This window comes from Periplaneta americana, chromosome 2, assembly GCF_040183065.1.
Source record: "Periplaneta americana isolate PAMFEO1 chromosome 2, P.americana_PAMFEO1_priV1, whole genome shotgun sequence".
In the NCBI taxonomy this organism is placed as follows: domain Eukaryota; kingdom Metazoa; phylum Arthropoda; class Insecta; order Blattodea; family Blattidae; genus Periplaneta; species Periplaneta americana.
In genome coordinates this window covers 94,259,241-94,277,126 of record NC_091118.1, presented here as the reverse complement: position 1 = coordinate 94,277,126, position 17,886 = coordinate 94,259,241, and the positions used below count along the sequence as shown (strand labels likewise).

Genomic DNA, 17,886 nt, shown 5'->3' with positions numbered 1-17,886 from the left:
TGTTATGTAGGCAATATCGTTTTTCACTCGTGAGTCATTCAGACAATCTTTCACTGCTTTCACACTATCAGTTTCAGGTAATTTATCAATAACTGTGACCACTTCTTTAAAATACTTAGAATAATACACCACTGACTGAATCCAGGTTCCCCATCGTGTAACAACCGGCTGAGGTGGGAGTGGGATATCTGGAAAGTTCTCTCTGAATATTGAAATCCTGGATGGGGCTTTACAAAAACATTTTTTTGTGTTAGAAATAAACGAATTGACAAGAGGAAATTCATTCCGGATTGTTTCAGAAACCCTGTGAAGGCCATGTGCTAGACAGGTTACATGCGTGAGGTTAGGATAAAATGTTTTAAGAAGTGGAGCTGCAGCAACCATGTATGAGGCAGCATCAGTACAAAACAACAGAACTTTAGAATCGCCTATATTACCTGAGTATAAAGACTGTAGGCCTTTATTTACAAAATAAGCAATGGCTTGGCTATTCACTTTCGAAAGTTCCTTAACACACACGAGGTGTGGAATCGAAGGTCCATCAGGACTAAGTTTTCCTACTACCATATTTGCTATATACCTATTCATAGGATCTGAGGTTTCATCCACAGAGACCCATATGTAAGAATCACCTATATCCTCGCGAATGGAAGCTAAAGTTTCATTGTATATTCTGTCTAAGTAATTTTTTCTTAGGGTCGACTCAGATGGGATATTTTGTTTGCAGTATTTTTGTAAAAACTGTCTTAAAACCGGATTTTCAATTGCATTCCAGGGAATGTTGGCAGCAACAAACGCTCTGGTTAAATCAGCATAGAAATTGCTGCTGAGATTGGATGAAGTAGGCTGTGTTAGTAAAGTTTGTTGCAGTTGATTTTTCTGCTGAGCTTTAGCCTTATGAGCCGCTCCTTGCACATGCTGCTTTAGGTGGCACTTCTTTTCTTGCGAAATCTAAAAATGTAAAGTAAACTGAATTAAAATAAAATCCTAATTGTTGTATTGCCGTATTTCTATCACAAAGTTAGTGGGTTCGAACAATCAAAATTTTAATGATCTGCAAATACTTTAACTATCGGAATTTAAAAGGTTAAAGTGTAGTGGTCTTAAAAAGAATTATACCTCAGGATAGCTCAGTCAATGTATAAATATTATAGGCCTACTCATTAAAATTAATAGAATTTATATATTTCAACTATTGTTACATACCTGTTTGCTACAAATCTTGCAGAATATTATTTTTCCATCATAAGTCAATTCTGAATATTCTGTTAGCCATTGCCGGATCAATGTAGATTTTGCACTTATATTTTTCGGCATTATCGCGTTAAACTTCACAGGAAAACGTCCTACCGCTCAAAACTTCTCAACACAAATAAGGTGAGGGAAAGAGCAACTGTTAACGAGCATTCAAATGAACCGTTGTTATTGAGATTTAATTGGACAAAAATACAAAGTTCCACTTATTGTTGCATTTCCTGGTAGTGTTAACACTAGGAGGGCCATTCTTTTAAATATTTTGTAACGGTTTACCCTACTAATTCGCAGTTTTACGACTTTTCATAAATATTTCAAAAACACTCTTTCTCCAAAAATTGTGATTTTATGACACTCTGAAGGGCAGTACAGCTAATCGGTTTCAGACCGAAAACAGTCATTTTTATAGTATAGTATATCTCTGAATCGGTAGCAGCACATGTTGTGATTGTTGCCTGCTTCAAAACTAAGGTTGGTTCTTTGTCGGCATTTGTGCCTCCAAACATGTTAAATCCGGTGAAATCTATTGCGAGTGTCGTGAGATTCAAAACATTTTGTTTCCTTTATCAATGGTTTCATGGCCGGTGTGAAGCAAACTTTCCACTTTTTAAATGCCTTAAATTTCGCAGTGAATGCATGTATAAATTATAAAAAGTAAGAGTAAAATGCGAAACTTTACAGTGAGTTAGGCATTTTTAGGCGAATATTAACAAATTAGGCTCTAATAACCGTTTTAGGGCATTTTAGGGCACTATAAAACTCTTTGAATACCTTTCAATTTCCATGAAACACAAATATTAATAATTATTTTTACTTTTCTCCTAAAGAAACAAAATAGGCATTTGCCCTAGAATCCGATGTCTGGTGATAACACACTAGAAATTCCACTTCACACATCATCTCTGTATTCCCAATCTTTCACTGTTGCTAACTCTCGTCACTGGAACTCTCTGCCGCCAGAAGTCAAGGGCTGCCGAATTTTCAAATCTTTGAAATCTTATGACGAATTGCCAAACAAACTTACTGTTATGACAAGTGTTGTACTGCATGTTTCCACGTACAGTATTCGTATTTTTTATATTCTAGCGATATTTAACTCATTTTATGTTTTTGTTTTCATATTTCCCGATAATTGTATATCTATAATGTGATAAGTTGAGCTATATATAATCATAATTTTCCTTACTGTGTGTACCTAAAAATATTGTGTTCTTTGTATGCTTTGTATTTCACTGTATATTATTATTATTATTATTATTATTATTATTATTATCATTATCATTATCATCATCATCATCATCATCATCATCATCATCATCATCATCATTGTCTTATAGTTTTATACTTCGTATGTCTAATTTATTTTGACCTACTGTTCACATTTTATTACGCATTTTCCTTTCATTCTAAATGTTATATATTATGTCTGATTTCTACTGACTTGTTAACATTATACATATTATGATTATCTTCTTCAGTTTTGTGTCTAAAATTATAGTGTATCGATTATTTACTTTGTAAATTTGTAGTGTTTTTTCTACCACAGTTTTACTTCTGGTTGTGTGTTAGAGAAGGCCGTATGGCCTTAACTCTGGCAGGTTAAATAAACCATTATTATTATTATTATTATTATTATTATTATTATTATTATTATTATTATTATTAAATACGAACCAAAATTCAGTCACATATTTAGGTATCGGTATATCCGTCTAATAACATCTCTGATCAAGACGAATATATATCTGTTGTGATAGATGGACACACGTAGTTATATTAACCTACTCCTGTCATAATCCGTAATGTTCTGTTAAATTTGGATTCTTCCTTTTAATCTTCGCCTTACAGTATTCAGACAGATACCCATTCTTGTTGTTTATAATGGACTATCGGCTTAGAATTTCTATCTTTATTCATTCTTATTACATAATTTAATATGTTATCATAATTATATTTTCTTGCTTTGACACTAGTTTCATTCTTACAATTATTTCAATTACACTTGTAATAAAATGAATTTCTTTATGAATTTTTATTTTGAAGATGCGTTTTCTTTTACAAGCTTTAAAACTTCTAATAAATTTACTTCATTTTAAATCAATAATTATATTATTTTATATTCTTTCCTTATTGCACATAAGCTTAAGGCTGGTTCACAATAAACCCGGAACGGAAACGACAACGAGATCGAGAACGTAATAATTTTTAAAATGAATGAATTTAAATGTGAACATTAACAATTAATGAGAAGCTTGCCGGAGCCCGGGAACGGGAACTGAGAGTTTGCAAAGTTTTAACTTCACCATTCTCGTTCCCAATCACAGTCTACTAGATTGATTCTGTTGCCATCAAAATCAAAAAGCTATTTGGTCGTCGTATATTTTGTAGTAAGGAGACCATGACATAATATCTTGCACATTCATTGCAGAAATTCAGCAGAATTACTCTCCATATTTGCTACATGTATATGTGACCAGTCTATCACGTGAATTTAATTTTTAAATATTTTGTGTCTTAAATTTCGAAGTTAGTTAACCTGTGTTTGTGTTGGCTGGCTTGTACTCATGAGAGAAGGTTATTGGTCAAGTATACACAAATAACATCAGACTGCGTAATATCGACTTTAAGCTTACATGTCGTTATTGACATACATATCGATATGCATAGCCGTTTTCGTTATCGCTTTATTGTGAATAAAGAATCTTCTCCTTCACGTTCTTCACTTCTCGTTCTCATTCTGGTTCTCATTCCCAGTTTATTGTGGACCAGCCTTCAATCTTTATAATAAAACAGAGCATCATATTAAGTTTAATATTTTGCCCAGTATTTGTACTACCTTTATTATATTAAATGTATTGTATCATGTATACATTTATTGATAAACTAGCCATACTCCTGCGCTTCGTTGCACTTGTTAGAAATAAATATTATTGACTTAAATCTAAATACAGTTTTGTAGTTAATTGGTGAATAATAGCTTTCTATATGTTGTAAGACGTTTTCTCCTGAATCATTTTCAAAGTTGTATTTAAAATTATAAATTTAACTGTTATTATCATGCAATACTTTCTGGAGTTGTTCAGTCTACTTTTAAGATTGATACTACAATAGAGCATCGATTATGCGAAATAATTGGCGTCGGGGGGGGGGGGGTGTTCGGATAAGTGATTCGGATAACCGATCATTTACGAAAACAAATTGTATCGGTGTCAGAGGGGCAGTATGCTTGCATATTACACTGATATTAAACACAAAACTGTACATACAGTATATATTTTGTATCACAGGTCTTACTAATAACACAGAGAACTGACTAGTCTAGTTTGACAAGTTCAAAATGGCCATTAAAGTAGCCATACAGTTTAGGAAAAGAAGCCCTTTTTTTTGGCTTCAGAGCTGAGACTGTTTTTTTTTTGCAGCTAAATCTCTCAAACAGCGCTAGCGAAACTTCTACATGGCGCTCACGCAAATTTGAATTTGCCGAGTGAAACTCTTTCGGTTAACCGATGTTTCGGTTGATCGATATTCAGCTAATCGATGCTCTACTGTATATTCGACCTAATAGACAATTGGTCAGCGTCTGAACTAAAATATACTTGTAAGAACTGAGGGTTCTTACTCTCAGCTGGAAGAAGATTTCCAATTAAATTATAAGCCTACACTACAGATAAGGTGCAACTTCGATATCCTCCCATACCACACACGGGAGAAAAACGTAATTAAACAGTTGAAAATAACCACATAATTACAACACATCACTCTAGAGACACGCTGTAATCACTGATAAATTTATATAATTAATGGGTAACAGTATATACAGTTATGTGGACTAAATAAAGTTTAAATAATCAAGTAATAGACTACAATATTGCAACAGAATATAAAGTTAGCTGTACGTAAGAATCTATTTAATCCTATCTCAATTCTCGATTCACTCAGGAGTTACCGTAATGGCATATAGCATTACGTCCATCTAGAGAAACTACACTTTCGAATGGTGAGAGAATTATCTAAATCATTTAAGTAGCTTCTGAGATTACTTCATACAAACACAAAAACTTCTCTGTGTATTATTACTGATAAACATTTATATGAGGGATAGTCAAATGAAAACCGGTCAGATGCCAAAAAATATAATAGAACATTTATTACCTCAAAAGTAATCTCCAAAACTGTTTATACATTTATCCCACTGCGAGACAAGACGATCAGTTCCATTCTTGAAAAATCTTGTGGGCTGTCTACCGAACCAGTTCTTTACGTCTTCGTCCGATGCAAAACGAAGTCCACGAATGTCTTTCTACAACTCTCCAAAAATGTGAAAATCGCATGGGGAGTGATCTGTGCTGTAGGAGGAGTGTTGAAACGTTTCCCAACCAAGTCTTTGAATCGTATTCCTCGCGGAGTTGGCAGTATATGGGCAGGCATTATCATGAAGATAGCATTCCAGGGCGTTTTGACTTAATGGCACGTCTCAGTTTCTGTAAAGTTGCTTCATAGCGCTGTGCATTGATTGTGGCCCCATACTCAAGAAATTCAACAAGCAGAGGACCCCTAGAATCGAAGAAGAATGTCAACATGATTTTACCCGAACTTGTGTGTATTGCTTTGGACTTTTTCGCTATGGGAAAATCCATGTGTTTTAATTGTTGGTTCTGCTGTTTGCTCTCCGGTCAAAATGGTGACACCACGATTCGTCCCCAGTGACAATAGGGATAGAAATGCATACTCTTCCTCGTGGTGTCGAACCAAGTGACCCAGTAAAGCAGCCATTCTGTTTGTTTTTGTTCCTCCTTCAACTGATGTGGAACTCCTTGCGCGCAGAGTTTTCGGTAATGCAGGTGCTTCGTCGCAATGACGTGTACGGAATAGTGACTTATTCCCACCAAACGACGAAGTTCTTCCACAGTGATCCGTGAATTTCCCCGTATCAGATCATCAACCTCAGCAATAACAGCAGGAGTGATGGCACGATGAGCCTGTCCTGGGCGAGCATCGTCTTGCAGTGACACGCGTCCCTCTCGGAATCTCTTGTGCCATTCCAATACAGGCGAACATGACATACTATGTTCACCGCAAACAGCAGATTTGCGACAATGGATTTCTCATCTTCCTACTCCTTCCGCAGTCAAAAATCACAATAAACCTCGCTGTTTTTCTTTACCTGCCTTCATTAGTGATGTTGGACGAACACACGTATCTCTAACCTCAATTCCAGCACAATAAATGAAGGACTAAAATTCGACATTTCATACAAGTTGAGAGGATGCGAAGGCATTTCTTTCCCCTTCTACTTGCCCAGAGTCCGTCAGTAACAGAGCGGTAGCTATTACCTCTTATACCTGCACCTCCCAAGTTGTACACACAAGAAAAAAAATATTAAGTAAAGTACATAAGTGAATATAAAATACAGTGACAAAAGTTTGACAATTACATGTTTGTGTATATTTTAGTGTCGTTCTTACAATATTTCCAACTAATAATTAATTAAATTAAGGAATGTTAGTTTGTATTATGAAGCCAGGGGGAGTGACACAGTGCAGATTGTCCCGTTGTGTATGCTTACAGTAGCAACTAGCGGTGAAGAAAACATATATCTTCCGCTCTCATTAGCTTTTTAATGTGCCAGTTGATATAAATAGCAATAAAATGAAATATTAACGCTTAGTATAGGCTTTCAAAATATAGATTACCGGTAAACATTTTCAATAATAAAATTTTGTCACTGTGTTGAAAGTCAATTAGTCGAACGTTAGTAAGATGGACAGTAGCAGCTTCCCCTTCACTGATGGTAGAGAGTGTGAGCAGAGGGAAAAGCCTATCAACCAAATTGAAATGTGGTTAAGTGTGTAAGCAGAGGTTGTAACTGTGCCAGTTGCCATCAGATGTCAGTTCAGCAATCAAATTCCAGTGGTACCAACTTGTCCGACGTGAGATATACCCTAGATCATAGGGATATACGCATGGTGACTCGTTTTCATTTGACTGCCTCTTATAACATATTCCCATCATATAACAGAATTATATCCGTATAAAATAGTGTTAAATGAATATATTCCGTTTGTTATGCAAGGCCGCCTTAAATATACGCAGTCATGTGTTTTCATTTCATTAAGCCTATTAGTCTGAGGCGGCACTGATAAAACTCATTGGTAATTTAAAACTCGTATATCTCGTTAAATATCAGTCCTCTCAAAATTGTGCATAGAATAAAGAGTGTCGGAAACTGGTTTTAAAGAAACTTTTATTATTTAACATGTTTCATAAAGTCAATTATGAGCGAGATATTTCGATGTATTTAATTCAGTATCCCTTACAGTACAATTGCCTTTTAAAAAAGTGTTTTGAATGCCATATAGCCTGAAATCTAAGTTAGATTTAACTTAATTTATATTCCTATTTTCATTGAAATCGGTTCACCCATTATCGCGTGGAAAGGTAACAAACATCCAGACAGACAGACAGACATACATACAAACAAAAATATAAAAGAATGCGATTTTTGGTCTCAGGATGGTTAATTATACATGTTAACACCAATTTTTTGGAAGAACGAAAATTACCAGAAAAAGTTTGGTTACAGATCTGTTATTAGTATAGATTGACAATTCATTGTTGACGTCATCACAATAATTTCAAAGGATTTCAACTATTGCTAAGCAACGATATAATTTTTCTGAAGTTTAAATAAAGTTGCCATTTACGTAGATATTTCTTATTTTTAATCTCGCCTATGTTTGCTTTCAAAATATAGTTAATTCAGTGAAAGTATAAATAGAAAAGAAAACTGTTTATTAACTTCGATATTGTAAAAACATACGCCCAATGTCTGGAAACTAGTCAATATGCCATTAAAGAAAAAAAAGCTGTGAATCATTTTCTCATTGCCAATGACAATTCTATGACAATTCTGATTTGCATATTTTAGCGTGAATCACCTGGACATAGCACCGCAGCATGCCAGCGTTCTCATGGGACTTTCAAACACTGTTGCCACCTTGCCAGGAGTAATCAGTCCAGCGATCACTGGCTACATTGTACAGAATAAGGTAAAATGTTACAGTGATAGAAATTATTATCTTCTTCTTCTCTGTCTCTCTCTCTTTTTCATAATTTTCTTTCAACTTAAATAGCCTATCAGAAGACTTGGTCCTTCTGCAAAGATGGTCACTCTTTAACATAAACTGCCGCAGCTTCCTTTTAAACTATATTTTATTAATGAATTCAGATGGTGTGAAGGATATTTCGTCCTCTCCGAGCTACGAATTCACAGCTCCGGGGATTTCAAATGGATCTAAACTACATTACAATATTTTAATTAGTTTATTTTGCTACTTATGTCAGCTATAACTTGGTTAAGAAATTGATAATCCGTTTTTACTGTTGTATTCCGTGTTGTCAATTTCTTAACCAAGTTATATCTGACATACGTAGTTTAATAAACTAATTAAAATATTGTAATGTAGTTTAGATCCATTTAAAATCTCCGGGGCTGTGAATTCTTAGCTTGTCTTAACTACTAATGGCCATTTTTTACAGATAAGCATCTCTAGTTAATATATATATATATATAAACATTCTACATGCTAACTGGTATTTTAGTAGTTTTCTAACAATGAAATAGTTTAGTTTTGGTGTATGGGAAATGTGGTATACATATACAATAATAATAATAATAATAATAATAATAATAATAATAATAATAATAATAATAATAATAATAATAATAGTAATAATAATAATAGTAATAATAATAGTAATAATAATAATAATAATAATAATAATAATCTTTCATCCACTCCAATATACTCGTATTTATTTATTATAAACAATACAAATACAAAAACCAATCAAACAAACAAATGCAGAATGCAAAAGTAAATAAGAAAAATAAATAAAGGTACAAATACTAATACAAACAGAAAGAGGAAGAAAGAAAAAAATACAAGTACAAATATAAAATCACAATAGGTACAAAAAGTACAAATCGCACCCTCAAAATAAAACTGTCCTTACTACCAAAAGTTAGTTTTGAGTAAATGCAAGATAAACATTTCAAAGTCGTATGAAAACTCAGGATTACCAAGTATCAGTGTGAGCCCTGCCGACTTTGCACCTGAACTTAGATATACTAAAAGGCTCTACTGTTTGTAACTCAAAATTCAATTTTTAGGAGTTACGTCAGTATTATTTTAGAGGCATGAAAAATAATATATGCTTCTTAATATATTTAGTGATTAAAGGAAGTAACTAAAGTAAGTAACTACAATTTCAAGAGGAACAAAACTGTAAGAATTTCTAAATATTTACAGTCAAGTTAAAATATTAGTTTACTGCATAGTACTCTTCTCAGTAAGAACGTGCTTACTAAGTTTGTTCTTGAGTACTGATAGATTCCGACTGTCTCTCATATCACTCGGTAAGTATTCTACAAGCGCCACAGCGAGATAAAAAATGATGATGACTACGTTATTATAGGCTACTTCATTGGTCTCTTACGGTCTCAACCACTGTGAAGTAACGTTTAGCATGCACGAGTTGGAATCCAAGTCGGGATAAGTTACCTTATTGAGGTATTTTCCGAGGTTTTCCTTCAATACATTATAAGAGTAAATGCTGAGTAACTTTCGGCGTTGGATTCATGTCTCCGTTATTATCACCTTCATCTCACTAAGACGTGTAGTATTGTAAATCCGTGAAATCCGCGCCATATGGCAGCTCTAGTTACAACTCAAATTCCAATTAAATTTAATACATTTCTCAATCGTATCCATTAGATAGATCAGATCATTATGAAGGATATGTGTTTATATTCACAAAAATATAGGTTACAAGTAAGCTCTTGAAAGATATTTAATTTACATTCAAACAATATAATTATAAGGAATAACAATTAATGCATCCCTTATTTCATTAGCAGCTAATAGTATATACTGTACAGAGTGTTTCCGAGGTGGTATTACAAACTTTCAGGGATGATGGTGAAGGGCACATGTATCAATTTGAGATACGGAACCATGGTCCGGAATTGACTGAGTCGAAAGTTATAAGCAAAAATAGTTGTGTGGAAATGGAATTGTAATTTGGCACCACGTACCCTCCCTCCCTTAACTTTTGGAACAGTCGTGGAAAAATGATATGGGCCGGATGTCTCCTATGTGGGTACTTCGCCCGATACAATTTATGAGCTTGTCTACTGTTCCCATTGGCTCATCCGTATTATAAAATCAGATCTGCTAATTCCGCTCTCGTGTACTCCTCCATTTCACTAGGACTGATCGACTGGACACTGCAACTTGTACACATACACTGCTGTCTACAGACGTGCATATCAGGACCGACCATGTCTGTTACATATTACACTGTCTGCATTGTTTTAGTGTAGTTTCCTGTTCCCATCCCTCAGACAGCACATTGAATGGAATACTGTAAGTAGACAAAGTAAACAACGTCAGATGAATACAGTATGTGTAAGATGTACAGATAAATACACATAAATAAGGTGTACAGAGGAATAAAATTATTTCATTTCCATAGAACTATTTTCGCTTGTAACTTTCGACTCGGTTATTTCCGGACCAGGGTTCCTTATCTCAAATTAATACATGTGCCCTTCGCCATCATCCCTGAAAGTTTGTAACACTACCTCGGAAACACCCTATATACACCTGATGATTATAACTAGAGCTCGGATAAATATGTAAATAAACATTTTTAGTTTACTGATGTAACGTACACCCATTTAAAATTAATTTGTCATTTTGAGTACCTGGTAGATTTTTGACACACGTATCTTTACATATTTTGACACTGAGAATTTTAAATACAAATTTTAGTAATATGTTTACTTGTTAATACATATTTTCTTTATCTTTTTTAAGAGACCGTCGGTATTCATGAATTCACACATATTTATTGTTATGTGGTTGTCATAGATTTTGTATTACTTTTTGGAACTTATTTAAGTCATATTTGTAATGAATGTATTGAAAGGGTTCCAGATTATACAGTGACACTGTTTTGTTTAGCCGCGCGGTTTTCATTTTCCCGTCGCCCGCCGCTAGGAGCTTATCTGCGGTCAAGCGGCCACCCGGTCTGCCGGCACTGAAACATTTAGTATAGGAATTTGTACTCAGCTAGCCAGCTCAAAGTAGGTGTTGAAAATGACCCCCACCAACTGTTACACACTGTTACACACTGTTGGAATTGTTAATTACTTTATTCTTGAAGTAAAGTTCTGCTTCACTGATTGACTCGATTTCAGCTCTTATGTAGTCTTTCTTCTTCTTCTTCTTCTTCTTCTTCTTCTTCTTCTTCTTCTTCTTCTTCTTCTTCGGTTTTACAGCCGGGTTCCAGCCTTGACCATCCCAACGATGCTTCTCCATTATCCTTCGATCTAACACCTTTGTTTTCCATCCTCTAACACCTGCTGCTATTACATACTTCTGAACTAAACCCAGTCATCTTAGCTGAGGTCTCCCTACTTTTCTGATGCCAAAAGGTATAGTGAGAGTCAAATTCTTGCAAGGATCATTTTCATCCTTCCTACAAATATGGCCCAGCCACCTGACTCTCCTAGCTTTAATTTCTCTGGTTCTTTAAAAAGTTGGTATAATTCATAGTTATACCTTTTCCTCCAACTGCCTTCATCATTTACTGGTCCGTATATCGTCCTCAGAACCTTTCTCTCAAATATACTCAGCCTACAATTGTCGGCACTGCCAACTGCCCAGGTTGCAGATCTATAAAGCAAGACTGGTCTTATTAATGTTTCATATAATTTGCTTTTAGTGGTGAGGCTGATATCATGTGATCTTAACTGTTTTTGGTATACAGTCTTTAAGCTCATTTATTGTTGCGGGTTTTTCGCATAAAACTTATTTTTAAGTGCCTCCCATAGATAGAAATCGCATGATATTAAATCTGGAATTCGTGGGGCCCACAAATTTTTACTGACAATTCTCCTTTAAAAAATTCGACGCAATTCTCTCACGGAGTCTTCGGCAGTACCTATGAGCAGTGGCGGAGTCTTGTTGAAAATACACTGAGGAGCATTCTCAATAAGTCAGTCCATCTAAAATGGGTCAAGGATCTCATTCACATAACGCTCGCTGGTAATTGTGTCCTGAGTGAAAATAGGCCTAATAATAACTATGTCTGTTCACTGCACACCACACGCCTATTTTTTCACCGTACGAAAGTGTTTCGAGTATAAGATTGGGTTTCTCCTGACTGTAATACTGTTGATTTTGTGAGGATACATGTCCATTTAAATGAAAATAGGCCTCATCAGAAAAATAAATTAATATCGGATCAATTTCCTCAGAAATTATTTTCTCTAAAATCCAACTACAAAAATGCAACCTCTTATTTGTATCTTGTTCATTTAATTTTTGAAATACCGGAATTCTGTAGGTCTCTGTCTTTAACATAAGTAATTTTGTTGCTTGACGAGCGGACTCGTAACTTACTTCTGTTTTACAATAAATGAGTTTAAAGACTATATAAAAGCTGAAATCGAGTCAATCAGTGAAGCAGAACTTCTTAAAGTAATTAACAATTTCATGCAGTTGGGGGGGGTAATTTTCGGCACCTACTTTTAGCTGGGTAAGTACAAATTCCTATACTAAATGTTTCAGTGCCGGCAGATCGAGTGGCCGCTTGGCGCAGATAGCGGCGGGCAACGCGGCAAATGAAAACCCCGCGGAGTAACAAAACAGTGTCACTGTGTAATATTGTTTCAACACGAACCGATGTTTTATTTATTAAAATATGCTTTCAGTAAAATTTAAGGCGTTACATTTAAGCAAGGTTTAAAATTACAACATTATACTTAATAGTTACCTCTAATTGAGGTTATGCCTGATAGGCTATGTACGTCTTATCAGACAGTACATCTCACTTGACGATATGTGTCAGAGGAAGAACAATTGTTTCTATACATCTGAAGTCTGATTAGTGTAATATGTAGCTAGTGGGCGATGTATGCAATAGAGGGGAAAGGAACTGGCCACCCTACCCCATTATCTCCTGCCTAGTTGCCTCATAAGTGGTGCCTTCTTGGTTTCATTTGGGAAGTTCAGACCTGTCTTGGAGCAGTTGACTAAACAACAACACTTCATCATAATAATAAATCCTAGGCAAGTGAAAAAGTTTTTTTTTCTTCAAATTATGTCTGGTGTAAATATTTTAAGGATTCACCAGCTTTTAAAACTGGCAGAATTTTTCTTCTGCATCCAAGCCATAAAACTCATGGTGAGAGAGAATTCTCTTTGATAAATTCTCAATGAATGAAAAACAATTTCAAATAGAAACCAGGAAAAAATCTTCAGTATCATATACTTTCAGGCACTTAAAAATTGCGTTGAATTTCATACTTACTATTAAATGTTTTCTTTGGCGTCATTTATTTACTTCCTGAATTCACGACGCAGTACACTACTTTATAAACTCAATATTTTTGCGTCCTCTGATTGAGGTTCTGGCTGATATGTACATCTATTATCAGACAGTACACCTCACTTGACGATATGTGTCAGAGGAACAACAATTGTGTGTATGCATCTGAAGTCTGACTATTGTAATATGTAGTATAGCTCGCGAAAGAATCGATTACCGAAAAGCAATGGTGGCGTTGCTGTCTGTTTTGACTTGTGTATGTAGGCACGCCTAGGGGGGAGAGGTGCGAGCCAATGGAAGTACTGTCTCTTCCAAGAAGATAACAATTGAGGACATCGCTGTGGAAATAAAGAACGTAGCAAGAGAAAAATTCGAAGCTAATTAAACGCGCAATATATGTTTACGAATGAAATAATAATACCGTGCGATACAAGACACGTATTCACATGCAATGGAACAAACTAAAGTCATAATGTAACTATCACAACGCAATACTGATTCTGTCGATGTCATTTCTCTTCCGACTGTACTCTTGAATATCATTCAAGTTATCTCGTGACCTTTCCTCTCGCCCGCTCTTCCTTATCGCAGTGTTTGATTCGCATTCCTTGCGTCGGCGACCCTGTCCCATTATCTCCTGACCTAGTGACCTTATAAGTGGTGCCTTCTTGGTATTACTTATGAGGTTCGGACTTAGCTTCGAACAGATGACTAAACAACAACAATATTTTTGCGCTATCGTTTCATGTCATAAATAGAAGAATCTAAGCACAGAGACACTTCGAGGAAAGCTACAAATCTGCCGAAATCTCTGGAATTTACGTCTGTTAGGGCTAAAATTGTTTTCTTTTCCGTCATGATCTCGAAATTTAAGGCGAAGTACGCAGAAAAGTGAACTGGCAACAGTTTCTTTTCTAAGCTATTACTATGAGCAGACGTTGCCGCCAGGCATGATTTAATTGACCAAAGAAGTTTTGTAATTTTTTTAACACAGCATTGTAACACGAATGCTACTGAATTTCGGCTTTAGTGTTACTGCCATCTAGCGTGTAAAGTTTCTATTAATTCGAAAAACTGAAACACTACTGCCACCTGCCGAGTAAAATTATAACTATTTACTCAAGTGAAAGCTTTTGATGGGTTAGGAACGAGTTATAATTAAGAAGGGTATTCCTATGTAATTAAATATTATTTTTGCGTGTTATAAAACACAATTAACAAAGTTAAAAATTCCGAACATGAAATTTCAAGTTCAAAACCCGAATTTTATTTCACATAAAACACATATTTTTACAAAAAAATTATGTAAATACATATTTTCACATATGTGTTATAAACACATAAATCTTGGGAGTTTTTTACTTAAATATTTTTTTACAAGAACTTTTAAACATTTTAAAACTAAATCAATTATGTCACTCAGAATCTTTTTTTAAGAATTCTTGGTTGCTTCGTGTTTCCAAGCGCTGAGTGGTGTATCCGTGGTACATTTTTGTAATAGTTTCGCCTCAAGTTCTGAGAACTGCTAGGCAGCATATCAGTGTTATTATTAGACAATAAATTAATATGGACAAGGAGGAGAGCTCTTGCAAAACATAATTAGGAATGTTTATTGTTGCCGAAGATAATTTCATTCCACGCTTTGTTTGTGAAACACAACAGATAAGAGCTCGGGTATGAACTTTATTTAATTTAAACAAATCTCTCGCCTCTCGCTCATGTCCATCAAGTAAAGCAATACGTCTTGTTGTGATTCCCTGTTATACCGGGCTTCGTCAATCGATATCCTTCAAGATATACTGAAAATGGTTGTTTAAAAAATTATTTGGCTTTCCTATTAGCAAATCTAAGCTTTTTGTGTGACACCATAAAAAAAAACTCGAAACATCCAAAAACCTGTTGTCTGAAACAGGGAGGTGCGTGCCGTGAAAATAAAACTAGACTCGCTACCGGGTTCAGAAGTACAAGTACTAAGGGACAAATTCCAGAATGTGTTTGGGAAAAACAGTATATATATAAAAAAATGTGTAAAGTTGCTCAAGTATTGGAGAGTGTGTCTGTAGGTGAAATTGACGGTGTTTGTATTTGTGACATTCCTCTCTTTAAATATGCACGTCTGACGTCCTGTGATATGGAAATATCGTTTTCACAGTATAAGTCATTGTTCAGAGATAATCGACATGCATTTGTGATGGAGAATTTGGAGATGACCTTTGTGTTCCAACTAGTAGCACTCAAGTGTGGTAGGTGAGTACTTAGTAACATTTTTTTTCCAAGCTAAGTAAGGTATTTTGTCATATTAAAAAGAAATATTTTTTATTTTTAGCAAATATTTTCGTACTTTTTAGCACATAAAAAAATAAATATATTAAAATTTTTAGCACATAAAAATCCGCTCCCTAGTTATAATACAACTCGTTGGTTAGGGGCTAGATGCAAGAAAGAATCCATAGGCTATTTACACGAATAAATTGTTGTCCATTATTGATCGATTGGTAGGGGTCAGGTATCTTTGAACGCCAGTATGTTTGTGTATAAGCAGTGTATGTTAAACAGTGATGTTTATGGATCCTATAAAAATAGTGTTGTTGAATGTATTGTAATATAGGATAGTAACTTAATAATTTCAAATATCCAACTAGTTTTTGCATACTTTTCCTGTGCATTGTACATTAAATACCCGAAGAATACAATTTCAATTATCTAACCTTTTGTTTTCTTTTGTCTCTTTTCGTTTGTATTATAATAAGTTGTATTAGAAGGTACTGTAAAATAGACAGTCTCTTTAATCTTTCTATTGGCTCCAACACGAATTTTCAGTGAGGAACAAAAATGTAAACGTTTTATTTTAAATTAGGTGGTTTCAGTACAAAAATTCCTTTTGTCTCATGGCAACATCGTTATGAAAATTTAAATCTGTGCTCACCTATTCTTGAAATCCCATGCTCCTCAAATACTGTACTGTATATGTATATCTCGTTCGAAGTGTAATGTTCATACTGATTCAAGATGAATAGTTCCTTACGTGTTTGTCCATTCCTCTATTTTTTACTGTCCTTGCCATTTCTATTTCTCGCATTTTTAGTACGGTAATCTATGCTTTATTTTAATATATTTGTGACCACGAAGATAAGTGAATATGTCTTACAAAATTTACGCTGCAGTTCATTGTAGTAATATTATGCCGCGTCTGTAGTTCGTACAGTCCGAAATTGTGACGATTCAACCTATAATTCAAGGGGAAGGTTGATGTTTCAATATAGTTTTCCAGAATATGATGAGAAAATTCAAAACATTCACTAAAAGGATCTGATCTTTCTGATGGTAAATAGGAAATGCCAAAAAATAAAAGTTTTTAACACTTTCGAATTTCAGATGTTTTGTTTGGGAGCTTCTGGTTAGATATACTGGTACTGTTTCCTTTAATTTTCCTACGTTAACCCTATCCTGAGTGAAATTTACACTCGTAGGCTAATCTTAACACGGGAAAATTAATTTTGACACTATTGTATGATTGTATTTCATAATCTAACAAAAACTTTGATTTACTAACTCTTTTCCACATATTATTTGGATACTTAATTTCTTCAGGAAGCACCACATGTTGTTATATCCTATGTTTGGGTATTAACATTTGGCAAAAAAAAAAAACAAACAAACAAAAAAACAAAACAAATAACCACAGGAATATTGAAAGCATTAACACACGAATGTATGGTGTACATTTGATAGGAATGGTTGGGAGGATAATTAAAAGTACCGCCAGCCAAAACAATTATGCATTCTTTATTCATGAAAAAAGTGAATTTCTTATAAAAGTTATGAAGACAATATTACTGTTGTCGCCCATATATAAAAAGGCTTCTTCGATGGAAGAAGGAACAGGAGGAAGCACAGTTAAAAAAAAATCTAAAAATTATTATTTAGTTTAATTTCGGCCCTAATCAAGTTTAAGTCTTTTGCATATAAATCACCTGTTGACTTTCTTTTCAATGCTGTATGATTTTTTTGTTATTTAAATTATTAGATATGATCAGGCAGCGCATTTTCGTTCCCAAACAAGTTAGGAAAGTTATCGGTTAGTATATCCTGGAGTTTCAGGGTTCAACCTCTAACCTTAAATGCTTATGTCAGGACGCTACGAAAGGTTTAAAGGTTATGTTTTATTTAACGACGCTCGAAACTGCGTCGCCGGTGTGCCGGAATTTTGTCCCGCAGGAGTTCTTTCACATG

General features: G+C 34.6%; 1 protein-coding gene across 2 annotated transcripts in view; it reads left to right on the top strand.

Moving 5' to 3' along the window:
• LOC138694442 (sialin-like) overlaps positions 1–17,886 on the top strand; it is a 94,077-nt gene that overhangs the window by 69,876 nt on the left and 6,315 nt on the right. For both annotated transcript variants that reach the window (XM_069818152.1, XM_069818151.1), the window contains exon 9: positions 8,183–8,303. In XM_069818152.1, the coding sequence (XP_069674253.1) occupies positions 8,183–8,303 (121 nt within the window). The remainder of the gene's footprint in view (positions 1–8,182; positions 8,304–17,886) is intronic.